Source organism: Manis pentadactyla, chromosome 7 (genome assembly GCF_030020395.1).
Source record: "Manis pentadactyla isolate mManPen7 chromosome 7, mManPen7.hap1, whole genome shotgun sequence".
Lineage (NCBI taxonomy): Eukaryota > Metazoa > Chordata > Mammalia > Pholidota > Manidae > Manis > Manis pentadactyla.
In genome coordinates this window covers 107,045,383-107,067,223 of record NC_080025.1, presented here as the reverse complement: position 1 = coordinate 107,067,223, position 21,841 = coordinate 107,045,383, and the positions used below count along the sequence as shown (strand labels likewise).

Genomic DNA, 21,841 nt, shown 5'->3' with positions numbered 1-21,841 from the left:
TGGGTATAAACCCTTTTACCCCAAATATGTTCTGTTGGCATTTCTCAGTTTCACTGAATCTTTAGTAAACTTGCCCTGGGGTGAAACCCTTAGGCAATACAGTGGTAAAAGACCGTAAGGTAAGATGCCATGTACAAAACAGAATATAAAAGTGCAAGCTAAATATGGAAAAGACAGATGATTAAAGCCTACTTGTTTTTTCCTCTTATATCTGTCCTACCTGACTCATTTCCATTACCTGTCTGCACACCTGCTCTAAGCTTGTTCTTTATTGACAAGGCTTCCCGACCTCAGTGCTAGGACATTTTGGATGGAATACTTCTTTGTTTGGGGAGCTTCCTGTGCATTGTGGGAGATGTAGCCACAGTCCTGACCCCTATCTATTGAATGCCCATAGCACTTCCTCAGCTGGGAAAACCAGAATGTCTCCAGATAGTGGTAAAGATCCCTTGGGAGGCAAAATTGCCACATTTAGAACTACTGCTTTTATTTTCTACAACTTATGAAAGCCTGGGAGCCCATGTAATGGAAAACACATGTGACTTCTTTGGAGCAGAACAGTAAGAAACTGGGTGAAGACAGCGGCTGGAGTCTAGGTTTTGTGATCCGAGATGGGTAGGAGGCAGTGTGGTGTGTTTGAAGTAGCACAGGTCTCTCAATACTGACCTGCATTTGAATCCTGTTTCTATACCTAAAAGCTATAGATTCCTTAATATTCTGACTCTTAGTTGCCTCATCTGTAAAGTGGGGATAGTACATACTTCATTGTAGCTATGATAAAGAATGAAATAATATACCTAAAATGACAGCTTCACTTCCATTCACCAATTATTGAATGCCTTCTTTGCCAGGTGCTAGTTGTTGGGGATAAAATGGAGGACAAGAAGGCTGTAGCCTCTGTCTCCGTGGAACTTCTGTTCTAGAAGTTGGGGGTCGGTGGGGCAAATAAATAAAAATAATCACACACTGTAGTAAGTGCAGTGGAGGAAAGAAAAGAAGAAACAGGAAATGCCAACTTTAAATTGGGTCTGGGAAGACATCTGTGAGGTTGCCTTAAAGTTGGGATGTACAGGAAGAGAAGGTGCACATTGTGCAGAGGAGGAGAGAAGGGGCATTGGGATGCAGCAAACAGTGCCTGCTGGGGCAGGGCAGAGCTCAGCATGCTGGAAGGAAGGAGGTGGTGGAGTAGCGGCCTGCCATGGGCACAAACCCGGTCACTTTAAGGACCTGGGGTGTCATTTCTGGTGTGATGGGAACATGCTGAGGAGTGTTGAACAGGAGAATGACATGATTTTATTTTTGAGAAATCTGCTTTTGGGAAAAGGGTGTGGCAGTGCAAGGATGGAGTGGAAAGAGCCCAGTGAGAAGGCTCTGGCAGGGATCCAGCAAGGGGACTCTTGGCCTTGAGGAAGGGGGTAGATTTGAGATAAGTTTTGGAGACAGAAATGGCAGAATTTGCTGGTGAATTGGGTTTGGGTTGACAGAGAGGGAATAACTGTGAGTAATTTCTAGGTTTTTGGCTGTAACTGGGAAAATAAGGATGGCATTCACTGCGGTGCTGAAGACTAGGGGTGTGAGAGAAGGGATAGGTTTGAGGGGAAAGAGCAAGAATTCTATCTTGGGTATGTTACCATTGAGACACGTGTGAGGTGTGTGAGTAGAAATGTCAAGTAGGCAGTGGGACGTAAGAGGTCTGAGTGGAGACATAAAATAGGCAGTCATCAGCAAGTGGGTGGTAGTAGATTCATGGGAACTGATAATAGCATCTGCTACTGATGCGGGGGTTACCCTGTGCCAGGCACAGTTCTAAGAGTGTTATATCAACTCATTTATCTTAAACTCATCTAACTGCTAACTTAGTCCTCACTATGGCGCTGGGATTGTCACACCCATTTTACCACATGGGGGTCTGAGGCACAAAGAGGTTAAGTAATTTGTAAGATCATCCCTAGAATGTGGAAGGCTCAGATTTGAACCTAGGCAATATGACTTCAGAATTCATGCTCTTAAATACTGTGCTGTAGTTCATTTTCTCCAGGGTGAGTATAGCAAGAGAAGGAATGAAGCTCCAGGATCCAGTTCTGAGAAACCTCAGCATTTGGTGCTCAGTAAGTGTGAGCTTTCTTGTTTCTTCCTTCAGAGGAAATAAGGAAAAGAGATCATATATAGAAATTCAGGAAGACGTGGAAAGAGAGCATTACTAAGGGTGACACAGGGGCAAGAAAGGCTGAGGACTGTGAGTCACAGGGACCACTGGTCATTTTAGTCGGGGGGCTTTCAAGTGAACACTTAGATCCTACTAAGCACCAGCTCTGAAGGTGTGTTAATCCGGAGATGCTGGGCCAATATATTTCCCAGAATAGCTGGTGAGTAGGATGGGAATTTGGGATTTTAAAGAGTTCACTCAATGTTTAAAACAATTTTTTCTTTCTAAAATAGACTTCTGGTTAACTCTATAGAATATAATCATGTAACCATATTTTTATTATTAGAAGAAGATGCAGTTAGAAGGGTTTTGAATGTCTGATATTCATGAGTGCTCAAATACATAATAAATGTGATGAGTTTTATTTGTGTAAATATAAGGCTATATTACCAATTTGTGACTGATTTTTGGCCTACAATATAGCATCAGGATTGAAAGCAGATAAAATTATATACATACCTGTATTTGGATGTTGCTAAAATTTGAACTATAGCCATTGTTACATGTTTTGCACACTGAGCCTCTCAGGCTGTTTTAATGTTTCTTAAAGTTTATGTTAATGAGGTTTCACATAATCATAGAGACTACAAGCCTGTGTGTGTGTGTCGAAGTGGGGTGGTTTTAGGTTTTGTAATTTATATGTTTAGTCCTAAATTCTTGCCTTGCTGTTGATCTTTTGCCATCAGACTGTATTTTACACAAACCATTAGAACATTACTCTTCTGGGGAAGAGTCTGCTAGTTTTCTTTAGTTACCATTCTAATGATTACTAGTCATCAAAATTAGTAAAAATTATATTTGTTTCTAGGGCAGACCTTTAGGCTGCTGTTTAATCCCATAGAAGGTTGTTTTGTTTCATAGAAAAGATCAGTTCTCCATGGATGACCTTTCATAATTCAAGAATCATAGAATAGGCATACATTTAAAAAATGGAAGTATTAACTTTTAGAATACATAAATGTAAAACTATTATAACTTTTATTTTTGCTTTATTACTAATCATTTTCTCAGCATTATCGCTGGTTTTTTTTTTTTTTTTTTTCCCTCTCTGAATGCATTTAAACTAACAGCTCACATGTCCTCCTCATGTTTGTCTGGCATGTTTCCTCATATTTGACTTCCTTTCCAAAGTAACCGATTGTTAGGTGTGTGTTTCAGCACTATCACTACACAAAGCAATTCTTGGATGGTATTTCTATACCAGTAATAATTAACTTTGTACATCAGAATCACTTGTGAATTGAAAAAAAAAAATCCTTGGACTTTCAAATTTGGAGGCCCTGGATTAATACTCAAGTATTTCTAGCTTTATTTAGTGTCAGTGATTATTCAGTGCAATACCAGGGTTGATACCACTGTGGCTCTATATTGCTGCAACATGATGTTGTCTCTGAAACTTGCTCTGCTTCATTATTGACTAGCTCAGTGCTTCCCAGTCTTTTTCACATTACAGTGGCACACAAAGAAAATGATAATAGTTGTGTGGCATAGGGTGGGGGTAAATGGGATCTTTAAAGCCTAAAGGTTACTGGACCTGGGGCCTCTGGCACTCCCATTCTTGGCACTCCAGGCCCCACTGGTTGGGAAGCTCTGCCAGACTCCCCTCCTGGTGTTCTCACAGCCCTGAGAGCCTGTTGCGTTGGGCCCCTTAATATTATCTCATTATTGTCATTATCATTATATTCTGTACCTTAGTGTTAGGGATGGAAATTCTTTTGTCATGTTGGATCCAAGTCCATGTCCTTCTTTATTGCAGCTGTCTTTTCTGGCTACCCACTATGAATCATCACTGAGGTTCTAGTAATGTCTCCAAAATGACCAGCCCCCCATTCCACTTTAAAATAAACTGCCCCCAGAGGTCATTACTGATCTACCTTCTCAGATTTCTTACAGTTCATAGACTTTGTGCCATCTGTTTGAGTGCCTGATGTGCTCTCTCATTATTTTATGTATCTAAATCTTTTCTCTCACAGATTTTATCTATAAGGACACGATGTTGGCTAGTATTCCTTTAATGTTATTCTCAGTTTCTAGGAAAATGTGCATCCAGTAGGCATTTAGATACTTGTTGACTTTAAAGCAGTTATAACTCACACAAAAATCTAGGTGCTAGAACGAAGGAAGGAACTAAGCTTGTGGTATATCAGGATTGCTTCCTCTTTGGCAAACTGGGTCCTAAAGAGTGTACTTTCACTTGTTAGTTTATTACACAGAAACTGGGCTTTGTTCCATTCTCAGCACTGTAGACTAGAAATATGATTTCTTTCAATATTTTAGTTTTATTGTTAAATATATATTTGCCTTTATGTAATGGGAACCCTTTAAGCAGATTGGAGTGCTTCGATATGGTCTTTAAGTGTTTGTGTTTCTATTGAGTACATTCTATAATTTCTCTTATATGATGATAAGCCATTTAGAAATTCAACCCAGTGAGGTGCCAGGCCCGATGCTAGGGGATGTAGATATTAAGATGAATTAAATATGAGCTCAGCCTCTAGGCCTTTGCATCTAGCAGCAGAAACCTGTGTGCATGGCTAGCTACTTAGGTGCCATAATAAAGGTATTGCAGCTGCGATGACAGCACAGGCTTCACAAATGCCACATTTAAATTTGCTTTTGAAGGACAAATTCTGCATTTTCAGGCAGGAGCAAAGGCATAGCATCATTAAAGCATTTGGTGTTTTAGGGGATTGTTGCCCAGTCTGGCCAGCATGAAGAGTGCGTGATGATGATGAACTGGAAATAGACCAGAGTCTGCGCTCCATGGTGTGAGCCGTGGACAGTCATGAGACTTTTCAAACAAGGGGTGAGATGTTTAGGTCTGTACAGTTAGAAATTGACTCCATTCTCCAGGATGGACTGTTGATGTGGAACAAGGAGACTTTTACTGGTGATTTCAGCTTCTGGGAAGAGAGACTTAAAACTCTGAATGGACCTTTGAGAACAGTATGAAATGATTAATAATATTAGGAAGGGGTTGAGTATAGGCCTGATCAAGGTTGATTTGAAGCCTTGTGTGATAGATTTAAGGAGTTTCCTTAACTTTTTGTATCATTTTGGCACATTAGGAGTTAGGAAGGCTCAAACTCTATAGAATGTTTCAGGTATGGATTAACAGTTTAGCAGTAAGTTGTATTTTTTATATTTTGCAAGCAAGTATTTTGGACTTAGAATACACTTCTCCATATAAATATTCTTACAAAATCATGTCATCAAGTGCCCAGAAATGGGAAAGGAGGCAGTTCCGTGATGGTGGAAGGAAACTGGGGTTTGGAATTAGACTCGTAGGTCCAGGTAGTTCTTGCTGTTTATCAGCTTTGTGCCTTTGGGGAAATAACCTCTTGAAGGCCCAGTTTGTAAAATGGTAATAAATACTGGCAGGGTTCTGAGAGGCAAATGAGAGAGTTTGTGAGGGTGCTGTGTGAATTTTAAGTTAAATACTAGTTATGAAGCACACGTGTAAGGGAAACATTTAACCTGAATGGGAAAATGTGTTCATCTGGCTACCTGTTGCTGGCTGCAGTTGCAGGAGAGCTGCCTGCAGGGTGTGTGTGGGGGACTATGGAAGAGAGAGGAGAGAAAGGATAGTGGATCTCAAACTTTGCATGCAGAAGACTCAGCTGCGGAATCTTGAAAATGCAGATTTCAGGACTCTATTTCCCAAGAATCCTGCTTGGGGATGGGTGTGGGGTCCTAGGAAGGGACCAGGGACTTCTGAGTCACCTGCTGGGGCCGCACCTTGTGTGAGGCGGGGAGGCTGGGAGATGAGGTGAGAGCTGGAAGGGCGTACCGGTGCTGGGTGGGGAAGGAATAGGTTTTAGGAGCCACTGAGGATTGAGCAGAGCCAGGTTGAAGAACCCCCTCTCCCATCTTCTCTGTTCTTCCTGCCCGCCTTACTCCTGTTGACTATTGTGAGCCAGGCTTGGGGTGGGGCAGGGGGTGTCCTCTCCCCACTTTCCTAGGGCAATCCTGGAATTGCTGGTATGGGGTGATCTGGAGGGAAAGAACAAAGGCCACAGTTGGCTTTGGGAGCTGTGGCTGGAGGGAGAGATGGCAGAGGGAATGTGACCTGGGACCGGACTACGGGAACCTCTCCTAGGGGAGGGGAGTGTGGCCCACCCCACTTCCCTGCTCCTCCCACATCAGCTCCTAGGGCCTTCCCTGCTCTGCTGAGACTTGGAGAACTGAAGGCCTAGGCAGTTGGCTGCAGGTTGACAGGGGTCTAATTTGCGCTAAGTCTGTGGGGATTCAAGTTTTGGAAAAACGTGTGTGTGTGTGTGTGTGTGTGTGTGTGTGTGTGTGTGTGTGTGAACATATATTCAATTTTGTTTTATTATGTGGGCATAATTTAGGATTATTTCATTTCCCCTCTTAACTATCAAATTGTACTCATTAATTAAGCAAATGTCTGGGTCTGGCTATGTGGTCAGCCTGGTGCTGAGCACTATAGTAAAGTTTAGTGAAACACTGTTTCTACCCTCCTGGGAGTTACTTTCCATTTTGTTTAAACAAGATTCTAGTAAAAGGAGGAGAATAATTCTCAGTGAAGCAGCCACTCAAATCTTCTAAGAATGAAAATTGATATATATGACATATAATAGGGTACAAAATCTCTTAAATCAGAAATTGGAAGGAGTGTCCAGTTTAGCTTCAGAGCATGGGTAATTGATGTGCTTCCAGCAAAACATAAGAGCTTTTCAGAATTCTCAGCTGTAGGGTTGTAGTATTTTGAATTAGGTTATAAAGCAAACCTTTTCTGGAACACCTTTTTGTTATAGAACAGGTCTGGATTTTTTGGAGTTAGTTTTTAAAAAAATGTTCTGATTTTATAAATGCTGTATTTGTCTCAGTACCTCAGAATAGACAAAAATGTAATGTATGTTAAAATGGAAAAAGTGGATTATCAATTTTGTTACACTCCCAAAAGTCTATACACAGGGTTGACAGTCACTGGAATACATTTAGAGAAATTTTCTGTAGGCAAGAAGACAAAAGCTCTTTAGGGATGCCTTCAGAAATTTTTGAAATTTTTTGTCTTTATGCTTAAATTATATGCATACAAGGCAGTATCTGCTTTATTGGGCCTTTCATTTTTAAATGACATATACATGTAATTTATTTAAATTTTTAAAGCATAACTCTACATTTAAATATAAAAATTAATAGCTTCTCTAAAACATACTGCTTATATCAATAGATGAATTGTGACTTTTTCCCCCTTTTATCATAAAAAAAAGGGAGAAGGAGAATAAGATATTTGGGGAGGTCTTGGCCTTTGTCTCATGCCCTCTGTCCTCAGAGGCCTGGCAGTGCTTGGCTGTCAGGTCAGAATCCCTTTCTCCAGCCTCCCTTTCTCTGTTTACCTGCTTTGTTTCCTTGGGCAAGTTACTAAAATAAAGTTCTCTGGCCTCAATGTCTCATCTGTATCGTGGGGACATAGTTGTACCAACCATAGGGTAGTTGTGAAGATTTATTTAGTTCAAGTAAAGCAATTAAAAAAGTACCTGGTATGGAATAAGAATTCAAATGTTAGCTGCTTTATTATTATTACTGCAAGGTTGAAATGAAAAAAGGAATTACAAAACATTGGGCAGATTGTGAATTGACTCTGGAGACTGTGAAAGAGTGCCATTGAAATGCCAGGAACTCCAAGAACTGTTTACTCCAGTGCTGCAGGGATTGAATTAAATGAGTTGAAGGAAGGCATCAAGGCCGCTTTACACCTTCCATCCTTGAGAGAAATTGTGGCATCCTGAGGAAGTGAGACAGATGATGACCTTGAAAAATCCTACTTATCACTCCAGAATTGTGAACATCGAAGGCTAATTTAAAGGCATAATGTGAAATGAAGGCATTACTGTTGAAGTCAGCAAAAGACAGGTTGCTCTCTTATACCAAAATTATTTAGTATAATCTAGCAAGTTGAATAATTGAAAGTATGTACCATATTCTAGAAGTCTATTATTGTCCAATGGGAAGAAGAAACTAACTGTAAAATTATAAAGGAGGAGCAAAATTACCATTTTAAAATAATACTGTTTAAAATGGAGAATTGAAGATGATAAACCAAAAAAACTCTAAGAATTGATAATTCAGTAAATGAGTCAAAAATAAATATATTACAAAATAAATTCAGTTCAAAAATAAATATGTTAACAATATCCTGTAAGGCATAATGAAAAAAACATTTCATATGGATATAAGAAAAAAAAAATGTTAAGCTTCCTGGAAACACTTAAGAAATGTGAATTAGCTATGTATTAAATACGCATTAACTCTACTGATAGGATTTTTGTCAAGGGCAATTGATAAGCAAGTTGAATAATTCAAGGTATGTACCATATTTATGGATATAAACATATGGATTTGTATTGTAAACATGTAGATTCATTCTGAATTAATTTATAAATGAAATCCCAATTGTAACCTCAAAGGGATTATCAAAGTGTAACTGTGTCAACTCTTCAGTACAATAAAGGTGGCATTTACGTTCTGTGAGAAGAATGATTTATCCAGAACACGGTTGTTAGATCCTTGAGAGAATAAAGCCTGTGTTATATTATGGGGGAATGAAGTTTTCAAAGGTAGAAACCCAAAAAAGGAAATAGATGGTAGATTTATCACCAACAACAAAACATTTCAAAAGATCAAAGTACCATATGCAAACAAATGTCAAATCACAAGCCTAATTCAATATTTGCCATTTCAGTGATCTAGAAAGAGTAGGTCTTGGTTTTTTTTTATAACCATTAACGTCTCTTGGGCAAGATGTATTTTTAAAATTTTTAAAAATATAAATACCTCTTTAAGAATAAGGCAACAAGATCTGAACTGTTTGGTTTTCATTTCTGAGAGTCATTTCATAGTTCAATTCTTTAGTTAGTAGTTATTTAATCAAAACCCTGCCATGAGGTGAATCTTGTGATCTAAGAAGATTGAATGTTATTTTCTGGATTCGTATTTTAATGTATTTTTTGACCTTGGACAAAAAGAAAACTATTGATTCTCATATGAGAATGAATTTTACTGTTTGTTTGTTTTTTTTCTCTCAACTTTTCTTTCTTCCTTTTACCCTTCCATTTCTTCTTTCTTCTTTCTTCGTTTCATTTTAAGTCGTGAAAAAATAGTAAAATTAATTATAAAATTCCAGATGTTACAGCAATGGGCATACAGATGGTAGTGGTAGTTCCTTCTTTTTATCTGTGCCCAGGCCTGTTTCATGAGGTCACCGTATTTACTCTGAGCTCACCCTCACCACCGGTTTTCTGCCTCTCACGTTTATATTTGTGGAAGTTTGCATTTGAGAATTCCTTGTATTGTTTTTGGCAAATAATGTTTTGGGCCCTCATATGTTGTGTTGAATGAGTGTGTAAATGAAAATTGTACTTATAATTCCTTCAGAATCCATTCCTTTTTAAGCATAGCCCTGGGGCTTCTTTCAAAGAGCAAGTATTCTTTCCCTAATCCATAAGAGTTCAAAATTTACACATCCCAAATTAAAAATTTTTTATCTTGTAATGCTTTTCTGTAAAGTGAAAACATTTTCTTATGTTAACACAGTAATTTGATTTTTTTTTTCCAGCTGCCTTTGCAGCAGTATTGCACTGGTAAGATTGTTTTTCTTGTTATATTTTATGCAGATATTTGTAATTTACCAAAGCTATTTCCCATATATAAAAGAACAATTTCAGTATGATAAGGATGAATATATGCTATCATATGCAACACAAGGTCTGAAGAAGTAGTTTAATTGATAAATCAGGGTCAGAATAATGTAATTTTTTAATAAAAAAGGGATCCATTATTTGAGGTTATATTTAAGACTCCACTGAACATTAATATAGTGTTCATGTTGAGAGGAAGATTAATTTTTTAAAATCTTCTGGATGGAGAGAAATATGAATTTCATTAATTAGACATTTCTGAAATGGTAATCCAATGACATTTATAGTTTAATCTGTAATTTCATTGCACGTGACTTAAAATATCATTATTCTAGTTCATTGTAATTTTAAAATATAATTTGAATGTGTTTTCTTATAGAGAGAAATATTAGTAAAGAGAAGATATGCTGAGCAGAAAAACAAATATGGATACCATTGTAATTGAGTTTTAATATCAAATTATATGTAAATTTATAGATGATTTTATTTTTCTTCAGTTTCTTTTAAAAATAATACTTGGTGTAAGTTTCAGCACTTGCTTTTTGTTGCTTTTTGATTTTTACAGGAGCCATATAACACACCTCTTTGAAAATGATCGTCATTTTTCTCACCTCTCAACTTTGGAAAGGGAGATGGCTTTTCGCACTGAAATGGTTAGTTTTCATGTGATATTTCATTGTAGCATATTATGAGTCTAAAAATTTTAGGTTTTTTTTCATGGAAATTTTCAGATGTTCCAAAGTAGAAAGAACAGACATCTCCCCTTCCCCAACTCCCAGCTTCAACACATTTTTCTTTCCTCTACACCTCCACGCACCCATTTCTTTCTAATGGAAATCTCAAGCGTACTATTTCATCTGTAAGTACTTTCGTATGTATCTTGAAAGAAAGGACTTTGCTGTTAACCAGAGTACCATTGTCATAAATGAAAACAGTGAACAGCAATTGCTTAATAGCATCAAATATTCAATCAGTGTTTAAATTACCTGATTGGCTTTTTACTTTTTTTAGCAGTTGGTGTGTTGTCATGCTTGTCCATCCATTGCATTTGATTGATGTATCCCTTAAATCTTTTAATCTATAAATTACTCTTCTCATTTTTGTTGTTGTTGTGTTTTGCTATTTATTTGTTAAGGAATCCAGGTCATTTGTCTTGTAAAATCAAACACAGTAATTCATGAATTTATTATGTTCCACTGTCCCAAGTTTCTGGGAAATTGGTTTAGATAAGATACTGGATAGCTGAAGGTTTGATTTTTTTCTTGTGGCCCCAATACTGTAAGTAGTGCTGTGTACTTACTGTATCTTATCAAGAGTCACATTATATCTGGTTGTTTCACTTTCTGGGATGTTATGAAACATCAGTGGCTTTAGGTATTGTCCTGTTGATCCCTCCATGATAGCCTAGCCATCACCCTAGATTAAGTTATTTCATAGGATTTCCAAGTGGTGATTATTCTATTATTTTTCCCCACATTTACTAACTACAATTTTCCTATAAGAAAGAACTTCCCCATAGTAGTCTGATTTCTTTGAGGTACACACTTCTTACAAATAAGATAATACTTGGTTCTTTACATGTACCATGTTTTAGAAAAATGAGTTGGTTCTCTAGCATCTTCCTGTGGTGAACACTGGAGTTCTTTCCTTTGGGGTATCATTATGATCTGATGGGTGTTAACATTTTTTGTAAATTCATCTGTCTTTAGCTGGTGAGAGTCCATGCAGTTGGCCCTGTATCCCCTTGACATGACCTCATTAGTGTTCAGTGGCTTCCTTACTTCCTGGTAGTACAAGACATTTCCTCTCCAGATCTGGGGATGTCCACTTTTCCAAGGAGCCCTTATTCCTTTCAGTGGCACGTGGTATTTAGAGATCACAGTTTTGGTGCTGGAGATGCCCACTGCTTCTGTTTTATGTGGGTTGGCCATTGTGGCTTAGGCCTCTTTAGGAAACCGAATTAGGAAACAATTCTTTTAAAGAGAAAATAAATTTACATTCATACTTCTAAATTAGTTTATTTTCATACTTTAATTAATTATTAATACATTATTTATATTCATACTTAAGAATTCAAATTTAGAATTAGATGGTTTTTACTTATTTTGTATTGAATTTGTATCTTTTCTTTTAGGCCAAGAATCTTAGTTTCAAATTACTTATTTTTGAGGAATGAAAGTACCAAAGATATTAAAAATATGATTACTGAAAACAATATAAGACTTTCTTGCATTTCTCTTTGACTTTAGGATATATTCCCCTAGGGATGTACAGTAAAATTATTCTATCTTAAAGTTATTTGAGATTCTCTCTCAACTTGATAGTTTAATTATTTTAATTATTTGATAGTTCAGGATTGCAAAATTTTTGTTTTATGACTAAATAAGATATTTATATGGTTCCAAAATCAAACCTATAAAACAAGGTAGGTCGTAGTAATTTCCTAGGGCTGCCATAACAAAACATAATAAACTAGGCAACTTAACTGAGCAGAAATTTATTCTCTAACAATTCTGGAGGCTTAAGGTCTGAAATGAAGGCGTTAGGAGGGCCATGGTCTCTCTGCTCTATGGGAGAATCCTTCCTTGCCTTTTCCTAGCTTCTCATGGTTTTTAGCAACCCTTGGTGCTCCTTGGCTTACACTGGAGATGCACTCCCTCCACTCCACCTCTGCCTGCATGTAGCATTTTTCCCTATGTCTCTGTATCTAAATTTCTCTCCTATCACAAAGATACAGTTCTACTGGATTTAAAGTCCACCTTTGTCCAGTATGATATCATTTTAATTTGATTACATTTGCAAGGAACCCATTCCTAATAAGGTCATATTCACAGTTTCCAGTGACTATGAAATTTTGGGTGACAGTCAACCCAGTGCAGTAGGAACTATTTGAAAAATAGTGATAAGAGAGCTGAGCATGGTATCAAGAACCATTTTTTTTTCCTTTTCAATAAATATCTGGGTTGGCAAATCAGTTTCATATTTGTGAGCCTTAAACCCAGTTTAGAATTTGACAGCTAATGGTACCGGTTACCGGGGCAGCTCTAGGCAGAATTGTGTAGAAGACGGTTTGTTTCTGTGTTCATCTGTCTTGCCCTGTACTGCCATTTATATTCCCTCCTGAAACTTCTAGCTTGCTTGTTTTTTTGTCCTATGTGTCGTTACAATCTTGATATCTTTCCTAATTAGCAATCAAGCTAAAAATTATTTATATCCCTCAAAATGGGAGTGCCCCCACTGTCCCTCTCCCTCACCTTCACAGCCCCAGTCCTGCAGAATTCTTACCGTATGCAGAGTTGAAAGGAAGGAAAATAAAATAGTTTGTAAAATTACTTGTCATCTGAATACTATTTATATGAAATATATCACTGTATAGCCTTCCTAATATATTTGTATTTTTATATATAAATCTGGAGAAAAGATGGCTGATAGTGCCATTTTGGGGATTCAAATCAACAGTGAGGGGGAACATTTTTGGCTAGGGAAGATTTCTTGGGTCATGGCAAATTTAAGTTCCATAGTAAACCATATGCACCCTGTTCATAAGGTAGCCTTTTCTAACACTTAAATCAGTATGGGTTATAGGGTTTTCTTAAATGAAATATGCTATCTATATATTACTTTTTAAATATTAAAACTATTTTTGAAGCTACATTTAGAGTTCAATTGTTTCAGTTAAGACAAGGTCATACTAAGATATGTGGTGGTTTTTGCAAACTAAGAATTATCAGTGATCAGAGACTTGTGAAATTAATTGTAGCTATTACTTGATTGATTGTTTTGTTTTTCAAAAACAGTGTATTTCAGGATATTTAAGGTCTTTTTAAGCTAATAAGAGGCACAGTAATTATGTACTTTTTATTACAACTATAACATATGCTTATTTCAGGGACTATATTATTCCTACTTTAAGACTATTGTGGAAGCACCTTCATTTTTGAATGGAGTATGGATGATTATGAATGATAAGATGACTGAATACCCCCTTATTATTAATACATTAAAAAGATTCAATCTTTATCCTGAGGTAAGTTATTCTTTAATTGTGATTTTTTTTTTTACTTTTTTACAGAGTTATTTGTATTAAATGCTGATTCTCAATCTAAGGCATAATTTGGTATATTAAATTTTATCTAATTTTTTAAAGAAAATGTGTATCTTAGAAAGGAATATAGAAAAAAGATTGTTATTAAATTTCTGGGGGCTTTAACTGATTTTTATGGGAACTGTTATTATGGTTGCATGGTTTAGAAAATGTGGAAACTATCTAGATTTGGTGTGTTTATAGGGATTATAGCAAGAGAGAACCATTACTTTTACACGTCCTTTGCCAAATAAGAAATCTTCCTTATCTGGGATTCTTCACTTAATTGAATGTACTTTCTCCAGGTGGAGGTGAGGGAAAGATGGGCCCCCCCAGGAGGTAAGGGAGGAAGGTGGTGGTATCAGCAATATTTTTGGCCTCTCCTTTACCATCCCTGCCTTCATTTGACACATCCTGAAGCATTCTCCAGGGCCAGCTGAGGTGTGATCTCCTCCTTGACTTGATATGAGGTTCCCCTGTGATTTCCCTTCTGAGCATGCTGACACTGCTAGAAAGCATGTGGCCTGATGCCAGGGCCGCGGGGGGGCGCGGCTGCCTTGGTGTCTGTGGGCATCTCAAGTCTGGGCTCAGTATCAGCACTCAACAGGGCTCTCAGTCTTTCCCATTGAGTGAGAGGAGGAGTCGAACTTTCCAGATCAGTGAGTTAGCCTGATTGATTAGTGATGAAATAGAGATAAAGGAGATAGAGACAAAGAAACTACCACCCAGGTTCAGTGTTTTCTTACTAATGCACTGCTTAATGAGTACTTTCTATAACCATGTACATATTTACTTTTACAGAAATGGGATCACATGGCACATATTTTTTTTTTTTTTTAAATAATTATTTTTTATTGAAGGGTAGTTGACACACAGTATTACATTACATGAGTTTCAAGTGTACAACACAGTGGTAGAACATTTATATACATAATTCTAGGTTCCAGCTATCACCCTACCAGGCTGTTACAATATCTTGACTATATTCCTTATGCTATACATTACATCCCGGTTTTTATTTTACCATTGGAAGTCTGTCCTTTTTTTTTTTGTGAGGGCATCTCTCATATTTATTGATCAAATGGTTGTTAACGACAATAAAATTCTGTATAGGGGAGTCAATGCTCAATGCACAATCATTAATCCACCCCAAGCCTAATTTTTGTCAGTCTCCAATCTTCTGCGGCATAACAAACAAGTTTTTACATGTAGAACAAATTCTTACATAATGAATAAGTTACATAGTGAACAGTACAAGGGCAGTCATCACAGAAACTTTCGGTTTTGCTCATGCATTATGAACTCTAAACAGTCAGTTCAAATATGAATACTCATTTGGTTTTTATACTTGATTTATATGTGGATACCACATTTCTCTCTTTATTATTATTATTTTTAATAAAATGCTGAAGTGGTAGGTAGATACAAGATAAAGGTAGAAAACATAGTTTAGTGTTGTAAGAGAGCACATGTAGATGATCAGGTGTGTGCCTGTAGACTATGTGTTAATCCAAGCTAGACAAGGGCAATAAAACATCCACGTATGCAGAACATTTCTCTCAGAACGGGGGGGTGAGGTTCTAAGCCTCACCTCTGTTGATCCCCAATTTCTCACCTGATGGCCCCCCTGCGACTGTGCCTGTCTTAGGTTGTTCCTCCCTTGAGGAATCTTACCCATCTCTGGCTAACCAGTCATCTTCCGGGGCCATACAGGGAAATGTTAAGTTGGTAAGTGAGAGAGAAGCCTTATTGTTTGAAAAAGTTAGCTTTTTACTTCTTTGCATATTTATGCCCTGTGGCTTCTATGCCCAGCATTTGTCTTGAGGTATCTTTACCACTTGGAAGAATTATGATACTCGGTAAATTTGATATGAGGCACGAATTCTATTTAAGGGTTGTAATTAGGAAGGAAGAAGAGAAGCTATAGAAGTAGCAGGTGGAAGAAAACATGGGAAGATTGATTATTTCTTTGATATATCTTCTTGTAGAGTAACTTCAGCATGTACAGGTTTTAAGCTACTACTTAAATTGCACACACACATTAAAATAATAGGAGTATAGTTACATAACCAAAGCATATCTGTAATTACCAGCCATCTGCAGTGAAACCAAGAAAACCAGTTAGGCACCTTAGGCATTTGTGAAAACTTATCTATGATATGGTGGAGATTGTCCAACTGAACTTGAACAGTCTGAGAGAAATCAGACAAATTAAAACAACCCATTCCTGGGGACTGTTCACATGCCATATGTTCTTTTAACAGTAAATAGTTTGTAGTTGTAAGACTTTGGAGCGCTACAATTTGCACTTCTCCAAATTCTTAGTTGAGTTCCAACAGTATAGATCCAGTCCAATTTTGTTGTTTTACTGTATGCACAGGTCAGCTTAGATATCTCCTTCCTCATTCCCATGGCAAGTCCAGGAACTGGTGGGATGAGTGCATCTACAGCTGTAGCAGTGCGTGGATCTTTGTTGGGGTTTTTTGATGATCATCTTCTGGCATGAGTCTTCCAGAGAGTGCAGATGTTGGAAGTTCTTTTTCATATCGTATCTTAGTTCATTTTCGGGGTAGCCCAATTAGGCTTTGATCCTTTGTATAAACACAAACAGACCCTTTGCCTACACTTTTATATGCCCTTTATACCCTTGTGTAGAACTCGTTGGAGGTTACCACACAGGAACTGCCCTTTTTTTTTTTTTTTCTATCACTAATCTACACTTACATGACGAATATTATGTTTACTAGGCTCTCCCCTATAAACCCCTTTACAGTCACTGTCCATCAGCATAGCAAAATGTTGTAGAATCACTACTTGCCTTCTCTGTGTTGTACAGCCCTCCCTTTTCTCCTACCCCCCCATGCATGCTGATCTTAATACCCCCCTACTTCTCCCCCCCTTATCCCTCCCTACCCACCCATCCTCCCCAGTCCCTTTCCCTTTGGTACCTGTTAGTCCATTCTTGAGTTCTGTGATTCTGCTGCTGTTTTGTTCCTTCAGTTTTTCCTTTGTTCTTATATTCCACAGATAAGTGAAATCATTTGGTATTTGTCTTTCTCCGCTTGGCTTGTTTCACTGAGCATAATACCCTCCAGCTCCATCCATGTTGCTGCAAATGATTGGATTTGCCCTTTTCTTATGGCTGAGTAGTATTCCATTGTGTATATGTACCACATCTTCTTTATCCATTCATCTATTGATGGACATTTAGGTTGCTTCCAATTCTTGGCTATTGTAAATAGTGCTGCAATAAACATAGGGGTGCATCTGTCTTTCTCAAACTTGATTGCTGCATTCTTAGGGTAAATTCCTAGGAGTGGAATTCCTGGGTCAAATGGTAAGTCTGTTTTGAGCATTTTGATGTACCTCCATACTGCTTTCCACAATGGTTGAACTAACTTACATTCCCACCAGCAGTGTAGGAGGGTTCCCCTTTCTCCACAGCCTCGCCAACATTTGTTGTTGTTTGTCTTTTGGATGGCAGCCATCCTTACTGGTGTGAGGTGATACCTCATTGTAGTTTTAATTTGCATTTCTCTGATAATTAGCGATGTGGAGCATCTTTTCATGTGTCTGTTGGCCATCTGTATTTCTTTTTTGGAGAACTGTCTGTTCAGTTCCTCTGCCCATTTTTTAATTGGGTTATTTGTTTTTTGTTTGTTGAGGCGTGAGAGCTCCTTATATATTCTGGACGTCAAGCCTTTATCGGATGTGTCATTTTCAAATATATTCTCCCATACTGTAGGGATCCTTCTTGTTCTATTGATGGTGTCTTTTGCTGTACAGAAGCTTTTCAGCTTAATATAGTCCCACTTACTCATTTTTGCTGTAGTTTTCCTTGCCCGGGGAGATATGTTCAAGAAGAGGTCACTCATGTTTATGTCTAAGAGGTTTGTGCCTATGTTTTCTTCCAAGAGTTTAATGGTTTCATGGCTTACATTCAGGTCTTTGATCCATTTTGAGTTTACTTTTGTATATGGGGTTAGACAATGGTCCAGTTTCATTCTCCTACATGTAGCTGTCCAGTTTTACCAGCACCACCTGTTGAAGAGACTGTCATTTTGCCATTGTATGTCCATGGCTCCTTTATCAAATATTAATTGACCATATATGTCTGGGTTAATGTCTGGATTCTCTAGTCTGTTCCATTGGTCTGTGGCTCTGCTCTTGTGCCAGTACCAAATTGTCTTGATTACTATGGCTTTATAGTAGAGCTTGAAGTTGGGGAGTGAGATCCCCCCTACTTTATTCTTCTTTCTCAGGATTGCTTTGGCTATTCGGGGTCTTTGGTGTTTCCATATGAATTTTTGAATTATTTGTTCCAGTTCATTGAAGAATGTTGCTGGTAGTTTCATAGGGATTGCATCAAATCTGTATATTGCTTTGGGCAGGATGGCCATTTTAACGATATTAATTCTTCCTAGCCACGAGCATGGGATGAGTTTCCATCTGTTAGTGTCCCCTTTAATTTCTCTTAATAGTGACTTGTAGTTTTCAGAGTATAAGTCTTTCACTTCTTTGGTTAGGTTTATTCCTAGGTATTTTATTTTTTTTGATGCAATTGTAAATGGAGTTGTTTTCCTGATTTCTCTTTCTGTTGGTTCATTGTTAGTGTATAGGAAAGCCACAGATTTCTGTGTGTTGATTTTGTATCCTGCAACTTTGCTGTATTCCGATATCAGTTCTAGTAGTTTTGGGGTGGAGTCTTTAGGGTTTTTTATGTACAGTATCATGTCATCTGCAAATAGTGACAGTTTAACTTCTTCTTTACCAATCTGGATTCCTTGTATTTCTTTATTTTGTCTGATTGCCGTGGCTAGGACCTCCAGTACTATGTTGAATAACAGTGGGGAGAGTGGGCATCCCTGTCTAGTTCCCGATCTCAGCGGAAATGCTTTCAGCTTCTCGCTGTTCAATATAATGTTGGCTGTGGGTTTATCATAGATGGCCTTTATTATGTTGAGGTACTTGCCCTCTATTCCCATTTTGCTGAGAGTTTTTAACATGAATGGATGTTGAACTTTGTCAAATGCTTTTTCAGCATCTATGGAGATGATCATGTGGTTTTTGTCTTTCTTTTTGTTGATGTGGTGGATGATGTTGATGGACGTTCGAATGTTGTGCCATCCTTGCATCCCTGGGATGAATCCCACTTGGTCATGGTGTATGATCCTTTTGATGTATTTTTGAATTCGGTTTGCTAATATTTTGTTGAGTATTTTTGCATCTACGTTCATCAGTGATATTGGTCTGTAGTTTTCTTTTTTGGTGGGGTCTTTGCCTGGTTTTGGTATTAGGGTGATGTTAGCTTCATAGAATGAGTTTGGGAGTATCCCCTCCTCCTCTATTTTTTGGAAAACTTTAAGGAGAATGGGTATTATGTCTTCCCTGTATGTCTGATAAAATTCCGAGGTAAATCCATCTGGCCCGGGGGTTTTGTTCTTTGGTAGTTTTTTGATTACCTCTTCAATTTCGTTGCTGGTAATTGGTCTGTTTAGATTTTCTGTTTCTTCCTGGGTCAATCTTGGAAGGTTATATTTTTCTAGGAAGTTGTGCATTTCTCCTAGGTTTCCCAGCTTGTTAGCATATAGGTTTTCATAGTATTCTCCAATAATTCTTTGCATTTCCGTGGGGTCCGTCGTGATTTTTCCTTCCTCGTTTCTGATACTGTTGATTTGTGTTGACTCTCTTTTCTTCTTAATAAGTCTGGCTAGAGGCTTATCTATTTTGTTTATTTTCTCGAAGAACCAGCTCTTGGTTTCATTGATTTTTGCTATTGTTTTATTCTTCTCAATTTTATTTATTTCTTCTCTGATCTTTATTATGTCCCTCCTTCTGCTGACCTTAGGCCTCATCTGTTCTTCTTTTTCCAATTTCGATAATTGTGACATTAGACCATTCATTTGGGATTGCTCTTCCTTTTTTAAATATGCTTGGATTGCTATATACTTTCCTCTTAAGACTGCTTTTGCTGTGTCCCACAGAAGTTGGGGCTTAGTGTTGTTGTTGTCATTTGTTTCCATATATTGCTGGATCTCCATTTTGATTTGGTCATTGATCCATTGATTATTTAGGAGCGTGTTGTTAAGCCTCCATGTGTTTGTGAGCCTCTTTGCTTTCTTTGTACAGTTTATTTCTAGTTTTATGCCTTTGTGGTCTGAAAAGTTGGTTGGTAGGATGTCAATCTTTTGGAATTTTCTGAGGCTCTTTTTGTGGCCTAGTATGTGGTCTATTCTGGAGAATGTTCCATGTGCACTTGAGAAGAATGTATATCCCGCTGCTTTTGGATGTAGAGTTCTATAGATGTCTATTAGGTCCATCTGCTCTACTGTGTTGTTCAGTGCTTCCGTGTCCTTACTTATTTTCTGCCCAGTGGATCTATCCTTTGGGGTGAGTGGTGTGTTGAAGTCTCCTAGAATGAATGCATTGCAGTCTATATCACCCTTTAGTTCTGTTAGTATTTGTTTCACATATGCTGGTCCTCCTGTGTTGGGTGCATATATATTTAGAATGGTTATATCCTCTTGTTTGACTGAGCCCTTTATCATTATGTAGTGTCCTTTTTTATCTCTTGTTACTTTCTTTGTTTTGAAGTCTATTTTGTCTGATATTAGTACTGCAACCCCTGCTTTCTTCTCACTGTTGTTTGCTTGAAATATGTTTTTCCATCCCTTGACTTTTAGTCTGTACATGTCTTTGGGTTTGAGGTGAGTTTCTTGTAAGCAGCATATAGATGGGTCTTGCTTTTTTATCCATTCTGTTACTCTGTGTCTTTTGATTGGTGCATTCAACCCATTAACATTTAGGGTGACTATTGAAAGATATGTACTGATTGCCATTACAGGCTTTAAATTCGTGGTTACCAAAGGTTCAAGGTTAGCCTCTTTAGTATCTTACTGCCTAACTTAGCTCGCTTATTGAGCTGTTATATACACTGTCTGGAGATTCTTTTCTTCTCTCCCTTCTTGTTCCTCCTCCTCGATTCTTCATATGTTGGGTGTTTTGTGCTGTGCTCCTTCTAGGAGTGCTCCCATCTAGAGCAGTCCCTGTAAGATTTTCTGTAGAGGTGGTTTGTGGAAAGCAAATTCCCTCAGCTTTTGTTTGTCTGGGAATTGTTTAATCCCAACATCATATTTGAATGATAGTCGTGCTGGATACAGTATCCTTGGTTCAAGGCCGTTCTGTTTCATTGTATTAAATATATCATGCCATTCTCTTCTGGCCTGTAGGGTTTCTGTTGAGAAATCTGACGTTAGCCTGATGGGTTTCCCTTTATAGGTGACCTTTTTCTCTCTAGCTGCCTTTAACACTCTTTCCTTGTCCTTGATCTTTGCCATTTTAATTATTATGTGTCTTGGTGTTGCCCTTCTTGGATCCTTTCTGTTGGGGGTTCTGTGTATTTCCGTGGTCTGTTTGATTACTTCCTCCCCCAGTGTGGGGAAGTTTTCAGCAATTATTTCTTCTAAGATACTTTCCATCTCTTTGCCTCTCTCTTCTTCTTCTGGGACCCCTATAATATGGATATTGTTCCTTTTGGATTGGTCACACAGTTCTCTTAATATTGTTTCATTCCTGGAGATCCTTTTGTCTCTCTCTATGTCAGCTTCTATGCGTTCCTGTTCTCTGATTTCAGTTCCATCAATGGCCTCTTGCATTCTATCCATTCTGCTTATAAACCCTTCCAGAGTTTGTTTCATTTCTGCAATCTCCTTTCTGGCATCTGTGATTTCCCTCCGGACTTCATCCCATTTCTCTTGCGTATTTCTCTGCATCTCTGTCAGCATGTTTATGATTCTTATTTTGAATTCTTTTTCAGGGAGACTGGTTAGGTCTGTCTCCTTCTCTGGTGTTGTCTCTGTGATCTTTGTCTGCCTGTAGCTTTGCCTT

At 37.9% G+C, this 21,841-nt stretch overlaps 1 protein-coding gene across 4 annotated transcripts in view; it reads left to right on the top strand.

Moving 5' to 3' along the window:
* The window catches only part of DPY19L1 (dpy-19 like C-mannosyltransferase 1), a 108,597-nt gene that overhangs the window by 4,736 nt on the left and 82,020 nt on the right, over nt 1-21,841 (top strand). For all 4 annotated transcript variants that reach the window (XM_036897358.2, XM_057504652.1, XM_057504651.1 and 1 more), the window contains exons 2-4: nt 9,789-9,813; nt 10,436-10,523; nt 13,760-13,897. In XM_036897358.2, the coding sequence (XP_036753253.2) occupies nt 9,789-9,813; nt 10,436-10,523; nt 13,760-13,897 (251 nt within the window). The remainder of the gene's footprint in view (nt 1-9,788; nt 9,814-10,435; nt 10,524-13,759; nt 13,898-21,841) is intronic.